Source organism: Typopeltis vanoorti, chromosome 5 (genome assembly GCF_054136105.1).
Source record: "Typopeltis vanoorti isolate ZY-2024b chromosome 5, IOZ_Tvanoo_1.0, whole genome shotgun sequence".
Lineage (NCBI taxonomy): Eukaryota > Metazoa > Arthropoda > Arachnida > Uropygi > Thelyphonidae > Typopeltis > Typopeltis vanoorti.
The window spans coordinates 75,734,032-75,750,930 of record NC_143553.1 but is presented as its reverse complement, the minus strand read 5'-3'; the positions used below and the strand labels follow the sequence as shown (position 1 = coordinate 75,750,930).

General features: G+C 36.4%; 1 protein-coding gene across 3 annotated transcripts in view; it reads left to right on the top strand.

The window, feature by feature from the left end:
* LOC150106547 (mannan-binding lectin serine protease 1-like) overlaps window positions 1–16,899 on the top strand; it is a 320,574-nt gene that overhangs the window by 166,628 nt on the left and 137,047 nt on the right. For all 3 annotated transcript variants that reach the window (XM_090393193.1, XM_090393192.1, XM_090393194.1), the window contains one exon: window positions 3,485–3,658. In XM_090393193.1, the coding sequence (XP_090249319.1) occupies window positions 3,485–3,658 (174 nt within the window). The remainder of the gene's footprint in view (window positions 1–3,484; window positions 3,659–16,899) is intronic.

Below are 16,899 nucleotides of genomic sequence, written 5' to 3'. Positions count from 1 at the left end.
ACTGTCCTCCATATCATTGCCATGACTTGCTCTATTGTCTTAACAGTTTTAGCTATGTATCCTGGAAATTTTAGATCTTATTCATCATAACCCCTAGATCCTTAATCTCTTTCACCTCCTTCAAGGTTCCCACAGATTGTATGCTTTATAATTTTATTCCTGAATGTTAAAATCTTCACTTTGTAACAATGAACTCTAAATTTCACTCAATTGCCATTTGCCCAGTCTATTCAATTCTATTTGCAAAGTCACGACATCTGCTCCACCCATTCTCATATAGTTCTTTACAACTTTGCATCATCTGCAAAAAGTTGTAAAGAACACAGTGGTGTAGATAGAGCTTTTGCCGCCCAGGGCAGTCCCTGAGTTTGCTGCCCCTTCAATACACCACACCAAAAATACTACAAAAAGTCAAAACGATGTATAGGGAAATAAATTAAAACACTATGTTTATTTTTTAAGTAAAACTTTAATTTCAACATTCTAAAATGTTATTTTTCTTGCTTTTCTGTTAGCAAAATCGTCAATGACATTGGCGAAGCCTATTTCATAGTAATGTAGGTAATTCTTAATCAGTTTTATTTAGAAAAACTCCTCTCACAACTAGCAACACTTACAGCAATTGTGAGGAAAATTTGCAGTAGTATTACAATATTTGGAACTGAGTTCTCGAGACTGTATTTTAGAATTAATTGCAAAAGTTCAAAAAGATTCAAAGTGACACCCGGGCAGACTGCCCCCCTCCGCCCTACTCTAGCTATGCCTCTGAAAGAACATATCTACATATCACCACTCAAACCTTTCCCAATGTGTTAATATACATGTTAAATAGAAATGGTTCAAAACAGCTTCTTCATCATACCACTGACTTTTCCTTTCTTGGTTATTGTTTCCCCCCCCCCTCTCCAATATATAACTTGCTGATACCTATAGCCAACCACTCTCCAATTCCAAACATTCACCTACTATACAACCTCATTCATTCTAATTTCATTACCAGTCAATTTCTAACTTAATTACTCGGTTCTCTATGATGTCACATTCACAAGGATGAAATATCTTTATGAATTACTCATTTCATATCTTCACTGTATCTTCCACTGTGGTAATCATTGTAATATTTTTACCATCCAGTATCATCCTTCCATAATCATTACTTTTTCTAGTGGCTACATATCAAAAAAACTCCCAGGTTTTTTTTTTTTTTTTGCTCTAATTAGTTAACTGCTGCTTATACTGCACTTTTTTTTTCTGCCCTTGCTATGCAAGTTCCTTGCTTGCTCTTTGTGCTCTTTTAGCATCTGATTATTACCACTTATCTTGTCTTCCTCCATAATGTTTTCTTCTTTTTCTAGATTGCATACCTCATCTTCATTTGTTCATTTCACACCTATCATTTTTAAGCTCCTGGCCTGTGGAATACATTTAGACATTGCCTCTGTCAGACAGTTGTGAAGTAGGGACCAAGTAGCACTGGCATTCCTCTAATTCCTCATTTCATGATATTGCTGTGAGCTGTTTCATAGTTCCATATGTATTTCTTTCTCTTTCTCATATGGCTGGCTAACAGATGTGACACCCCCATTTATAATAACATCCTCTTATGACATGATCAAATTCAAGACCCTTTTATCCTTGTGTATCCTCTCTTACATACTGCTTAAGATAGTTGTCAAAAATTTTAGAAATTCATTTTTTTTTACTTCCAGAGGCCATCCTTCACTCCAATTTATATTATCATATTAAAATCACCTGTAATGATCACTCTTTTCTTATTTGATAGGCTAATTTGTCTTCTACATTTCCTTCTCACTGCCATGTCTATAGAAACATCCAAGTAAATATATCATTCTGTGCACCTCTTTCTCACATCATACTACTTCAAAATCACTGCCATTGTTTACTTCTTGCATCTTCACCTTGGATGGGCATAACCCCTTTGTTACCATCAACAGATTCCTCTTTACTTTCTGCCTTCACAATGATATCTCAATCATTTCTATTCTTGTTAGAATGGCATTCAACCACATCTCACTTATTTGAACAATTTTTGGGTGAATGAACTCAATCAATGCAACAAATTTCCCCTTATTTTGGATACTTCTGGCATTCATAAACAAATATAATAACCTATTTTTACTTCTATAATAAGTTCCCCCACATCACTTCTCAGGTATGACTTCTCCACATCCCAGGCTACCTCAGTCCTTTCTTGTCTAATCACACATTCACCTCTGCATCCCAACATTCACGCTTCTCATGCAGTGTCTTTCCATATCCCCTTCCTCCATTTCCCTGATTGTCTTGTGTTCTTGCTTTCTCATTCCCTTCACTCGTGCTATTCACCTCTCTATCCACAAGTTCTCCTTCAGTCCCTTCTACTCTACTTTCCTGCTCTTGCACATCATATTTTACTTCCTCAGACTATTCACGGCAGTCATTATTCTCTCTCTCTTTGAGTAATAGCTTAACTAGCTGACTCACACCAAAACCATTTAATGCAATCTGCTTCTCTCTCTCTCTCTCTCTTACGCAGTTCCATCTGTCTCTCTTATACACTTTCATTCATCTCTCTCATCCATTTCCATCTGTCTCTCAAAGTCATCCCATACATTCACAAAATGCATTCCTTTCTCCTCACAAAGCTTTCTTAGCATATGATTCATGATCTTTACTCACAATCTAATCTTATCACTGTCATACTTGGGCAACACACTGACTGCCTTTACTACCATATCATTATCTTTTATTCTCTGCAACATTCTACTACCACTATCAACTTTTTTGTCTCTTACTCTTCATATCCACATGTAAATCACTCTGCTCATTCTACCTATTAGGAAAAAATAAAAAAATAAAAACTAAGTTTCCCAGGTGAGGCTTCAACTCACAACCTCAGCATTACTCTCAAGCTGTCTTTTAAGTTCATTGTATTAACCAGTTGCGCCATCGAGAAATGCTATCCCTCACTTCCCACAACAGCTTCCTCAAATCCTTTTCCATATTCCTTTTCTCACCACTAATTCTGATCCCTATTTCTTTCTTATTTTCTTTTCATGTAATTTATGAAAAGAAAGATGTAGACCATGTAGACCTTGGAAAACATGTCTTATGGATCCTGTTTTTCAACACAACTCTAATGACTGAATCTCCATATAATGCCACCCTATCATCCTTTGATTCTTGCAGAGCAGAGTATTCATAAGAGTTGGTTCAGGAAATATAGTGTTGGTGGTGTCCACATGATAGCACATAATATCATAATAAACTTATATTGAATAGTCTTTAGAAGAGGAATGATTTGCATCTATTGAAGAACAACAATTCTTCACTTAGAGAAAGGTGGATCAACTCCTCTGTTGGGTGCCTTTATGTATGAACTCATAGTACATTTATATATTTTCCCAGTTAGATATTGTAGAATTTAATTATTATAATCAGATATTTTCAGCTGTAAATGTTACAATAAATATTTAATTTTCAGATTATACCACATTTGGTAAATATTGTAGCCTACACCAGGAAACTACATTCCAGTCTACTGGTAATAATCTTCTAATACATTTTCATTCAGACCATCTGTTAAACAGTGAAGGATTTAGAGCTTTTTATTCAACCCTAGGTACTCCTAATATCACTAATCAAACAGAAACTGGAGGTATGTTTATGTCTAAATATATCTATTGTGAACTTTATTAAATTTTCTTTGATACTATAGGTGTACAAAGGTCATTTCAAAAGTTCTATATGCTGTGCAAATGGGTAATGGGGATGATATAATAGTTTCCACCTTCATGTCATTTTTAAACTAGACTCTGAGTTAAACTGTCACATGCTCATTTTATGTTTTCTAGTGTTCTTGTATCAGAAAATAAGATTTCAAAATGAGAGAGGAATCTGGCTCAAGTTATCTGTTGTGCAACATCCAGCATTTGTACAACAAAATTCAAACCTTATATGAAAAAAATCTAACTGAGATTCATGACACTTTATATAAACTTTGTGGAGATAATGAAGTGTGTTGTAGTTGGCATCTCACTTCCATGAAGACCATACAAACATTAATGATGATTCAGTAAGTGGAAGGCCATCATCAGCTATGCAACAAACATCAGTGGTTACTGTCAACATCCTGCTGGAAGAAGATAGTGCAAAACATATGATGAAATGTCAAATGAAGCAAGAATTTCATATCTAGAATTTCGTATCTATTTTCAGAATTCCAGCTGACATTTCTAAACAGATCAAAAGTAATGCTTCCAGTACAAACTGAGAGAAGGTTAGGAAAAAAGCTTAAAAGAAGATTGCAGAACTACTGTATCACTATGAGACTGAAGACTTGCCTCCAGTATCATAATGATATTGCCTGAGGCATACCTAGTGCTGGCATAGACAAAACATGGATATAATATTTTCAACCAGAACTGAAAAGTTAATCCTTCTAGCTTTAAACATTCAACCTCTCATTCAAAAAAAAAATTGTCAACAGTTGAAGTTAAGTTCATAGTGAAGATAGTTTATGATAAGATTATTTGTGATAAGATAAGTATGAAATGATAATGAGTATCACTTCCAGACAGGGTGCCTTCAGTATGACAGTACAAAGCCATGTGTTTCACATGAAGTATCTGATTATCATAATGTATGGATTCCAATGTTTCCCTTTCCTCCATGAAGTCCTAACAAGCGCTCCAGATTTCAGTCTGTTCTAGAGCTGAAAGAACCATTCTGTTGGAAACATATCACTATCATTGATGTGGTTTCTGCTGAAGCAACTTGATTTATCACATTAACAAACAAACAAAAAAAGTCTTGCATTCCTGGTGTCAGGAATATAAGTGATAAGGAAAGTGATATTGAAGACTAGTAAGTCAAATATTAATTTAACTTACCAGTCTTATAATATAATATAATAAGTCAAATATTAATTATTTAACTTCTGGCCTTAATAACCAAACATTTATTTAATGAATTTAATTAAATGTTTAGTTAAATTTGTTAAGTTAATATCTTTTTGTTTGTTTGTTTTGTTTAATAACAAGAGTACAGTGTGCCAAACTTTTGAAATGACCCTCGTATTAAAGAAAAAACTTTAAAGTTACTTTAGAAATAAAAATGTGTAATAGCTATCAAATTGATTATAGGTGTAATAAAACATGATTTTTTTTTTTTTTTTTTTGTACTATTCATTTCACATTTAGTACCATTATTATTTAACTTAAATAATTTTTTACATTAAAGTAACTATGGAACTGTTTTTTAGAAACAGATTATTACTAATGAGATATAAAGTAAGTTGTAAGTTTGATGATTTAATAGATGAATGGCATTAATGAATGCTCTATTCAAAACATGCTTTGAAGATGAATATATTTGCCATAGAAGAAAAGTTGAAGCTATGATCAAATATAAAAAAATTTAGAGAGAAACCTTTTCTTAACATTGCATCATTTTGGTTATTTTATAGTCTTTTTTGACTATAGTTACTATATATAAATATGAAAAATTAACAATACAGAGTTTGTTACCCCAAATAGCAATCACTCCTCCATTATATTACTGGTTTGGCTTCATTATATAGAGATAACTGATTTGGTAAAGCAGAATGAGACTTTTATGGAAATTTCAATTACTGAAACATAAAGAGAAAGAAAGAAATGGAATATGTGGAATTAGAGGAAGTGATATTAAAATAGAGTATATTATGGATCCATTCATATTTTAATGACACAATGTGTGGTAAGGGAGTCCTCTAGTTAGTTAATGAAAGCATCAATATACTTGTTTTAAAAGCCTTGCAACAGCACATAAAGGAGTGAAAAGAGGGTAAAATTCTTTCACTTTATAAAGGTGATAAGCTTTCAAATTATAAGTCAATATATCTGTATATCTGGAATTGTGATTAAAGGGAAGTTGATGATGATTAAGATCCAGAATTGGATTGATATCAGCAAAATGGTCAGCATGGGTTTTTTAAAGGAGGGTTGTATTTTATATGCATTGGACAAGGGAAATGCATATACTGTAGTATATTTAGATCTTGCAAAAGCTCTTGATAGACTACAACATGGCAAGTTGATAGTTAAACTGGAATGGATGGGGTAAATAAAATTAGTAAGTTGGATATGAGATTGTCTGCCTGATGAGTGTTCCTAAGCTGTGTACAGGGAAGAAGCAAAGAAGGGCATTTGAGGAGAACTAAGAGGAATAGAACAGATGTTGTGGATTTACATGAGGATTTAAATACACTATTTGAGTATTTAAAATGTAAAGTTTGCAATTTGGAATACAAAGATTGGAGGATGTAGGATATACATTTAATGGATATATCTTGAAGGATCTTGGGAGATGGTGAAAAAGAACCTGAAATTGATGGTTGCTCTGTTAGAAATGTGAGGATGTCACAACATCTTACAGCAAATGATGAGAAGGAAGGACATTGACAAGTATACATGAAGTTATGGTCCCAGCTTTGATCATCTTGTAGATTTGAACAAGTCACCTGGTTTATCAATTGAAGGGATAAGGGGGGGAGTGGAGCTGTTTCAAAAAGGATCATGAGAAGAATAACAATGGCAATGTGGCCTCAGGAGTTGGGTATGAAGAAACTGAGGGAATGCAATTTGCAGTGCCTGGTGAATAGTAAAAAGAGTTAATGTTATGATTCAAACTTAAGTCGATGAAGGATTTGAGTGGTGTTAATGAAGCAAATATTTTTCATACAGTAGAGAGAGAGAGAGAGAGAGGCATGAGTAGAACACAAGACCATCTCTGGAAATTGTGTAAGGGGGATGTGAACAGGCAAATGAGAAGCAGAATTTTTGCATGACGTGTGGAATGGTATTTCCTGAGAGTGTTGTAAATACAAAAACAACAAATGGATTTAATGTGTAGGTGGTTAAGGTCTTTGGCCCATTGGGGTTGATAATAAGTATAATAATAATAAAAATAAAAACTAAGTGATTACATTTGTACATAATAGTACATATATAGTCAAATGAAGACTTGTTATATAGTAGTATATCTATTTCCTTATCTCTCTGACTACCAGTATGCTCCTTATCATAGCATCAATATCCTGTGTAGTCTTATTATTATAATGATAAAGTAGACGAAATACCTGTGATATACCATCTGAACTTCATCCCTCTATCACCAATCACTCAATAATCCTAAATCTCATCCACTTCCTAAAACACAATTTCCTCCCAGTATTGTACATAGCTTTACACTCCCAACATTGGCACTGCACTTATTAGCAATGGCAGCATTACTCATTTATTATTATTATTATTAACATCTGACCTCCATGAAATCAGAGACCCATCATGGGAGGTACACACTATCACACACATAGCTCATCCATCTATGCCTTAAACCGATTCAATGTGTCTACATTTACAACACACTTATGCAATGCATTCCATTCACCAACCATTCTCCATGCAAAAGATCCAACTCCTCACACTCTCCTTATTCAATTTCCATGGATGGCTTCTTTTCTACCCACCCCTATTTTATGAAAAATTTCTTCCATGTCAACTTGATAACAACTACTGACTAACTAATATGTCTCAATCATACTCCCTGATATTCACAATGTTTTACATTTTACATTCTTTCAATTTCTCTTCATACTCCACATTCCAAAGATCACTGAAAATCTTTATGAATCCTCTCTGGATTCTCTATCATATCCTCGTCACCATGAAAACCCAGTGACAAATCTATGCACGATATGAGGCCTTGTACAACAGAATCATAACCTCTTTATTTCTGCATGTCAGGGTCCTCCATATTATTGCCATGTGGCCCCTGAATTTCAAGTCTACCACTGCTCCCAGATTTCTCATCTCTTCTGCCTCCTTTAAAGTTTCCTACCAAGTGCACACTTTGCATTCCATTGTTACTTACCAAATTTCGAAACGTTACACTTTGCAACATTGAACTGACAGTTCCATTTACCTCCCCATTCATACAATCTATTCAAGTAATCCTGTAAGGCCATAACATCTACTCGACTGTATATTGCTCTCCCCAATTATGCATCATATGCAAACAGCTGCATATCACCAGTTAAACCTATCCTAATATCATTACTATACAAATTAAACAACAATTGCCACCCAATACAGATCACTGTGGCAGGCCACTAGTGACCTTCCTATTACGGGATAATGCACCCCCACATACAACTTTCTAATACCTATCTGACAGCCAGTCACTGATCCAAATGAATAGTCTGTTATCTAATCCCATTTCTTTCAGTTTATTTAACATCATGTCATGTGGAAGTCTATCAAAAGCTTTTACAAAATCTAAGTGGTGTTGTGAGACCCTCTTATTAAACAGGCATGTCAATGCTGCTGCCAATACCCTGGAACATCCCTTAAGACACATTGTGATTTGTCATCAGATTATATCGCCTTATTGACATCAATACGTGTGTAGAGGCTTAAGTGCTGTGAGGACATCATGTTGGAGGCTTAATGGATTTTTTTACAACACTCATAAAGAATTAAAATAGACTTTAATACTTCCTATATTTCGTCCTAGTCACTAGGACATCTACGGGGATTACAAAAAAATTAATGTAACATATGCACAAATAACAAACAATACTAAGCCCAACCACGTGGGTGACACTAAAGTCCTATCTAGGTAGAGCGCCCTCTAAGGGCAGTAGTAGGTGGCCTGGAATGTAAGGTGGGAACTCTGGTGATGAGTGTTTTCCAAATCTTCGGAAGCTTAATGCACCCATATTTATTGAGATTTGGTTGGTTTTTGAGAGCTGCTGCTGCTTCTAAGAAAAGTCTCTCTTTCTTGAATTTGCTGTGGTGGAGCATGGTGGTTTTCTTCCATGATACTCTGTGGGTGGTGTCCAAAACATGGTCAGCCAAGCCTGAATGGCCATAGTTGTGTTTGAAGATGTAAGACTTGTGTTCCTCTAGACGGATGGATGCTGATCTGCCTGTCTGTCCAAAGTACGCCAGCTTACAGGAACAGGGTACTTTGTAAACTCCAGGCAGAGAGAGAGGAGGGAGCTGATCTTTCGTAGAACGGATAAGGGTAGCCAGTTTGCGGTGGGGCTTATATGCTGTGTGTAGATTGTATTGTTTTAGTATCTTGGCTATTTTTTCAGATGTGCCACGGATGTAGGGTATGGTGATGGCATTTTTAAAATCTTGTTGACGAGAAGGAAGGGGAATGGGGGAGGAGTTGATTATTTTTTTGATACTGTGATCGCTGTAGCCATTGGAGAGGAAAGTGCTGTGTATGTGGTTAAGCTCATTAGTGAGGGTGGTTCCACTGGAACAAAGATTGTGGGCTCTCTTGGTAAGAGTTTTAATAATGCCATATTGTTGAGAGGGGTGGTGGTGGGAGAGTTTGTGAATGTATCTGCCTGTGTGTGTGGGTTTTCTGTATACGGTGAAGGTAAGTGTATCATTAGGCAGGCGTGTGACTAAGGTGTCTAGGAAGGGTAAACAATTGTTCTTTTCCTTTTCCATAGTGAACTGGATTCTTGGATGTAGACTATTGAGATGACTGAGGAAGGAGTCTAACGTGTCTGGGCCATGAGGCCAAATAGAGAACACATCATCTACATATCTTAGCCAGATAGAAGGTTTGAGTGGGGCTAAGTCTATGGCTCGTTTTTCAAAATCTTCCATATAGAAATTGGCAAGGGGGGGTGAGAGGGGGGAACCCATGGCAGTTCCCTCTATCTGCTTGTAGATTTTGTTGTTCCATGAGAAATATTCAGAGTTAATGGCAATGGAAAAGAGATAAGATGTCAGATGGAAAAACCTTTTCTAAGAGAGATAAGGTGTCAATTAAGGGAATATTGGTAAACAAAGAGGAGATATCAAAGCTTACCAATATGTCTGTCTTCTTCAAGGTTAAATTTTCTGTGAGGGCTTTAAAGTGGGTCGAGTTTTTTATATAGGAAGGGGACCTTCCGGTGAGGGGGATCAGAGAGTTGGCCAGCTGTTTAGATAGTCTATAGCAAGGTGCATTGGTAGCATCTACTATAGGCCTGAGTGGGGAATTGGGTTTGTGGATTTTTGGTAAACCGTATATTCGGGGGGGATGGGAGCGGAAAGGTTTAAGTTTTTTCGTGACATCTGGGGGCCAGGAAGATACTTTTTTGAGTAAAATTTTAAGTTTCTTAACTTGTGTTTTTGTGGGGTCGTGTTCTAGCGGGATGTAGGTAGCGCAATCGCGGAGGATAAACATTATCCTCCACGATCAACTAATCATCAAAAATAATCAACTCCTCCCCCATTCCCCTTCCTTCTCGTCAACAAGATTTTAAAAATGCCATCACCATACCCTACATCCGTGGCACATCTGAAAAAATAGCCAAGATACTAAAACAATACAATCTACACACAGCATATAAGCCCCACCGCAAACTGGCTACCCTTATTTGTTCTACGAAAGATCAGCTCCCTCCTCTCTCTCTCTGCCTGGAGTTTACAAAGTACCCTGTTCCTGTAAGCTGGTGTACTTTGGACAGACAGGCAGATCAGCATCCATCCGTCTAGAGGAACACAAGTCTTACATCTTCAAACACAACTATGGCCATTCAGGCTTGGCTGACCATGTTTTGGACACCACCCACAGAGTATCACGGAAGAAAACCACCATGCTCCACCACAGCAAATTCAAGAAAGAGAGACTTTTCTTAGAAGCAGCAGCAGCTCTCAAAAACCAACCAAATCTCAATAAATATGGGTGCATTAAGCTTCCGAAGATTTGGGAAACACTCATCACCAGAGTTCCCACCTTACATTCCAGGCCACCTACTACTGCCCTTAGAGGGCGCTCTACCTAGATAGGACTTTAGTGTCACCCACGTGGTTGGGCTTAGTATTGTTTGTTATTTGTGCATATGTTACATTAATTTTTTTGTAATCCCCGTAGATGTCCTAGTGACTAGGACGAAATATTAGGAAGTATTAAAGTCTATTTTATTCTTTATGAGTGTTGTAAAAAAATCCATTAAGCCTCCAACATGTTATTGACATCAAGTTTATTTATTTTCTCATATACATCCTACTCATTGACAATTAAGCCATCCTTTCCTATTTCTTCTACATTTGAATTTCTTATGATTTCATCTTGATGAGGAAGAAAGACTCTTATAAATTGTTAATTGTATTTCTGTAAGTATAAAGTATTTCTACTGCAGCAGCTACCATTGTACGATTTTCATTCATTAACATCGTCTTACCATATAATTTTTCCTTCTGCTTGCCACATATCTGAAAAACTCTCTGGTGTTTTTATTTTGATTATTATTATTAAGAAAGACCTCCAGGGAGTCAGAGACTCATCGATGGAGGCCACATACTACACACAGCAGCTATCATATTTATTCTTGAATTCATTCACACTACTTGCACTCACAACATCCAAAGGCAATCCATTTCAATCACCCACCATCCTCTGAGAGAAAATCTAGCCCTCACTCCCTTCTTAGCAGCATCCATTCTTAGCATCCAACTATACCCTCTTGTCCTTTCCCAAAAGGCAGTCTACTTTTCTCTCATAGTCAGCCTTATCCATTTACCACTACCTCTTTTCCTTTATCAACTTTTGAAATAGATATATCGCTGTTTTTTCTTAATGAGGTTAGTGCATGGGTTTCAGCACTTGATAAATTACATGGATGTAATTTGCTTTTAAAATTTATTGAGTGCTGAAACCTGTGCACTAACCTCATTAAGAAAAAATAGTGATATATCTATTTCAAAAGGTGATGAAGGAAAAGCGGTAGTGGTAATGGATAAGGCTGACTGTGAGAGAAAAGTAGACTGCCTTTTGCAAGATACCTCCACCTAACAAGAAATCAATCATAACCCTACAAAATTGCAAATTAAACAATTAAATAAGCTACTTGATGAAGTTGTCAGTTGGAATCAAAATACTGTGGACAAGTTACCCACTTATTTTGGAAGAACTCCTCGTTTATATGGCCTCCCAAAAATTCATAAAGAAAGTTATCCAGTAAGACCCATCATGAATTGTATTGACTCTCCTACTTATTGAATTGCTAAATTTCTATCATGTTTATTAACTGCCCATACTGGACAGTCCAGATCTTTCATCAAAAATTCCATACATTTTCTTGAACAAATCAAGGATGTTCAAATACAAGAGTCGAACTTGTTAGTCAGCTTTGATATTGTTTCCTTCTTTACAATATTCCATTATCTGACACTGTTAATTTACTACATGATGATTACCCTCCTGATATGCAAAGATTTTTGAATTTGTTATACATTCAGGACATTTCAGCTGAAATAACAAGATCTATAAACAAGTTGAAGGTACTGCAATGGGTAGCCCTCTGTCTCCACCTTTGGCAAATTATTTATTGAACCATCTGGAAGACACCTTATTCTCATCCATTCATCCACAATCCTCTCTTTGATTTCATTATGTTGATGATGTCTTTGCTATTTGGCTGCATTCTGAAGAGGAACCTACTGCATTCCTACAACAGATCAATAGCCTTCACCCAAGTATTCAGTTCACCATGGAAAAAGAAAAGGCTGGCAGTTTACCATTCTTGGGCATCCTTCTTACATGCACAGCCTCTGGTAATTTATCAACCAGTGTTTATCGTAAACCTACCTTTACTGACAGATGCATTCATCAAAAGTCTGCTCATCACACCTCACACATCACACATCAAGTCTTTAATTAATAGAGCACATAGAAAGTGTGCTCCTCTCTCTCAAGCTTACAACAAGAACTTTCACTATCAAAACGTTAATGGAATTGAATGGTTACAACCCTAATCTAATCCAGCAGATAATTGAATCCTATCTTCCAACACCTCAAGTTTCTTTAACAGACTGCAGGGTTCCAATCCCTTATATTTCTGGCATCTCAGAACCAATTGGCAGAATTTTGAATTAGTATCATCTCATTCCCACATATTTTCCTATCAACAAAATATCTCACCTGTTGCCATCTACAAAAGACAAACTGGCATCTCTATCATTAGATGGCATTTACCAGATACTGTGTGAATGTAATTTAACATATTTTGGACAAACAGGCCATCTGTGGAAAAAGAATGAATGACCATCAATATTATATCGAATACATAAAACCTCAAGAGTCTGGTCTGGCACAACATAGTATTGACACTAAATACAATATCCAGTGGGATAAAGCTCATCTTCTCCAAGTTTAAATATGAACGCCTTTTCAAAGAAAGTTGCAAAGCCCTTTTACATTTGAAACATTTTAGTCAGCAGGATCATGGAAGAGCAGCAAAGGCCTACCACCCCATGTGAATTTATAGATATTTTCATATTAAAATATAATTTTAATATAAAGATTAAACTGTCCTTCCAAAAAAAAAAACACTTCTAAAGCTCTGAGACTTGTCTATTTCCACTCTATTTAAATCTTTAAATACACAAGTTTTTTTTTTTTTTTTTTTTTGGAGGGGGGGGGTATTTGTTCATGACAACTACCTTTTCTGATGACTTAAAGAATTTCTCTTTTTCTTTAGTACTCATGCTTTCAACAAGAACATATGTACAAATAACTTGCATTGTCCAATTTTCCATTTTGAAATTTGCCCACATCACTCTACTTGATAGTCACTTCCATCCAGTTTATCTCCATATAATGGTCTCTCAATTATTATACCTTCATATAATGAAACATTCGGTTAACATGTTTATGCTGGGCTATGTTTCACATGTGTAGCATGCCTGGCAACAACTTGCTTGACTTTGTAACATGTCCCTTCCACTTCAGACAGGCAGGTACATATTTACACATTCAGCAATATGTATGACATACCAATTTCAAGTTTTTTTTCAATACAATTTTCATAAAAACTAATATTTGTGAACTATCTTCATGGTATACCTAGACTACAAATACGTTACGTTAGAATACAAATAATCATAGAATTTCCCTGATTATTGGTGAATTATACAACTGGAAAGCATAAAGTCCTTTCCTTTCTAATGTAACTTTGGTTTCCCTAAAAAAAAGCACACATAATGATTTGTCATGTGCCTGATAGATGGCAAACTGGCAGTATGACACAGTTCATCACATCTTGCCCCATAGGCAAGCACTAAACAACACAATCTATGTTGTGCCCAGTGTGAATGTGTTAACCAATCCTTAAATGGGGTAGCATGTCAAAATGACTCCTGGTAAAGCCCTCTCTGTGATACACTCAATTAATTAAACCCGTAGTTAAACAACTAGAAAACTGATTCCTGAACTTAGATAATGGAAAGATTATTGTATTTTGCTTTAAAAATACCTGGAAACTAAAGACATAGTTAGGAAGCATACAATTTACAGAGCCTTCTCTTGGTGTGTGTGTGTGTGTGAGTGAGTGAGAGAGAGAGAGAGAGAGAAATGAGCTACCAGTGCATGCTGAGTTCATCTTTGATGACCCAATGAGTCCTTGCCGCCTGGAAGAACCTGTATAATAATGTCTACTTTTTTGGGACATGGCTAAGATTATGAATGTTCCATTCAGGAAAGGTTACATGCATAACTACAAATAAGGAAATAATGACCAACTGAGGAGCACACTGAGTTCAGCACAATGGGGATGGGAAGAAGATTGACAGTGCATGGGAAGCATTTAAAAAATGCTTAAATGATGCAATATCAGAATGTGTTCGAAGAGTTTGAAGAATAAATAGAGTAAGAGACAAATGGATGTGTAATCTTATCAGGAAAGAGATTCATAAGAAAAGGATGGTGGTGTCCATTATGAAAATAATAAGCAGAGGAGAAGAATTACAACTGTTGTACAGAAAGCTAAGTCTGAGTATGTAAAGAAAATGGCTCTGCAAGCTAAAGATAACCCTAAATAAAGAATTCAACTTCTATTGGAAGTTGTTTTTTCCCACTTGGTTAGACTATAATAAATTTAATTTAATCCTTGATCCAAGTGTAAGCAAACAAAGTTTGCACCTGAAGTATCTATCTTCAGGACTGAGACAACTTGTGGTAAAGGAGATGGGCTTTGCATTATGGGAGATACTGAGACAAGGAGGGATTAGAACTTGGTTCACCTTTACCACGAGTTGCCTCAGTCCTGAAGATACTTCAGGTGCAAACTTTGTTTGCTTACACTTGGATAAAGGATTAAACTAAATTTATTATAAAGAATTCTATTTGATATGCAACATGTAAAAGAAAGAATGAATATGAAATAATAACTCTACTGAATGCACATGCTATGAGAGTGACAGATGCAGAAGAGTTATTTATTCAACTGATGAGTGCTCATTTTTCTAAAAACTATCAACCTGGTGTATGTAACATTGAACTCACTGCTATCTCTTCACTGGATGAAGAAACTCATGTGTATAAAAGGAGGTATTATTGTAATTCTAGTGGAAAGGCTTAGACGTTGGTTATGCATTATTACTAAATAGCTTAGGGAAATAACAACGTAGACTAGGATATACATTAAAATAAATTTTTAATACATTTCCAATATTTCGGCAACGTCACGTTGCCATTTTCAACAGGAACTTGTGAGCAAGGCATGTGCATGCAGGCACAGCAACACAGTAAATGAGGACGAAGAAGCTATTCTTTCTCCTAAAGTCCTAATGGTGCCCCGTAGCAGGCAATGTTGGTATTCTTGGGCAATTGGACTGAGGTCTTCTGATGTAGGTTTCCCAAATTTGAGGCAGTCTCATGCAGCACAATTTGTTGAGGTTTGGATTGTTTCTTAGGGCTGAGGCTGATTCCATGAAAAGCCTTTCGTACTTGTATTTACTACAGTGAATGATCGTGGCTTTCTTCCACCATATTCTATGGCGGGTATCCAGAGCATGGTCTGCAAGACCAGAGTAGCTGTATTGGTGGAACAGGATGTAGTCCTTGTGTTCTGTAATTCTGATATTGGCTGTCCTGCCTGTTTGGCCAAAGTAAGACAGCTTACAGCTGCAAGGGACCTGGTATACACCAGGTAGGTCTAAGGGTAGGAGGTTGGTCTTTAGCGGAGCGGATAAGGGATGCCAATTTCTTATATGGTCTGTAACAAGAAGTTAAGCCATGTTTTTTTAGGATTTTTGTAATTTTTTCCGAGGTGCCTCTGATATAGGGTATGGTGATGGATTTAGATTAATCCTTGTTGTGAAGGGGGTGGGTTGTGGTTTATTGGTTTCAATATTTTTTGGATTGTTTTGGGAGGGTAGCCATTGGCTGAGAAAATGTTGAGAATGTGGTTTAGTTCTGTGGTTAGGGCATTGTCCCACTCAAAGAATCCTCAGAGCTAATCCAAGCTAAATTTCCTCCTAATATCACAGCCCTATTTCAGCTCTCAATGAACTCAGGCTATTTTGTTTGGCAAGGAAAATTCTACAAACAAACAGAGGGGACAGCCATGGGTTCTCCACTCTCCCCACCCTTGGCCAACTTTTATATGGAGACTTTTGAAGAGAAAGCCTTAAACTCTGCCCCACAAAAACCAACCATTTGGCTTCGAAATGTAGATGATGTGTTCACTATTTGGCCACATGGCACCGATGAACTCCTCTCCTTCCTAACACACTTAAACAACCAACACCCCAGAATCAAATTCACCCTGGAAGAAGAAAAAAACAACTGCCTTCCTTTCTTAGACACACTAGTCACCTGCCAGCCTGATGGAAGCTTGGTTTTCTCAGTCTATAGAAAACCCACCCATACAGGCAGATACATTCACCAATACATTCACCCTTCCTCACAACAATATGGAGTCATTAAGACACTACACAACAGGGCTAAACTTATCTGTTCAAATGACAATGCCCTAACCACAGAACTAAACCACATTCTCAACATTTTCTCAGCCAATGGCTACCCTACCAAAACAATCCAAAAATTATTAAAACCAATAAACCA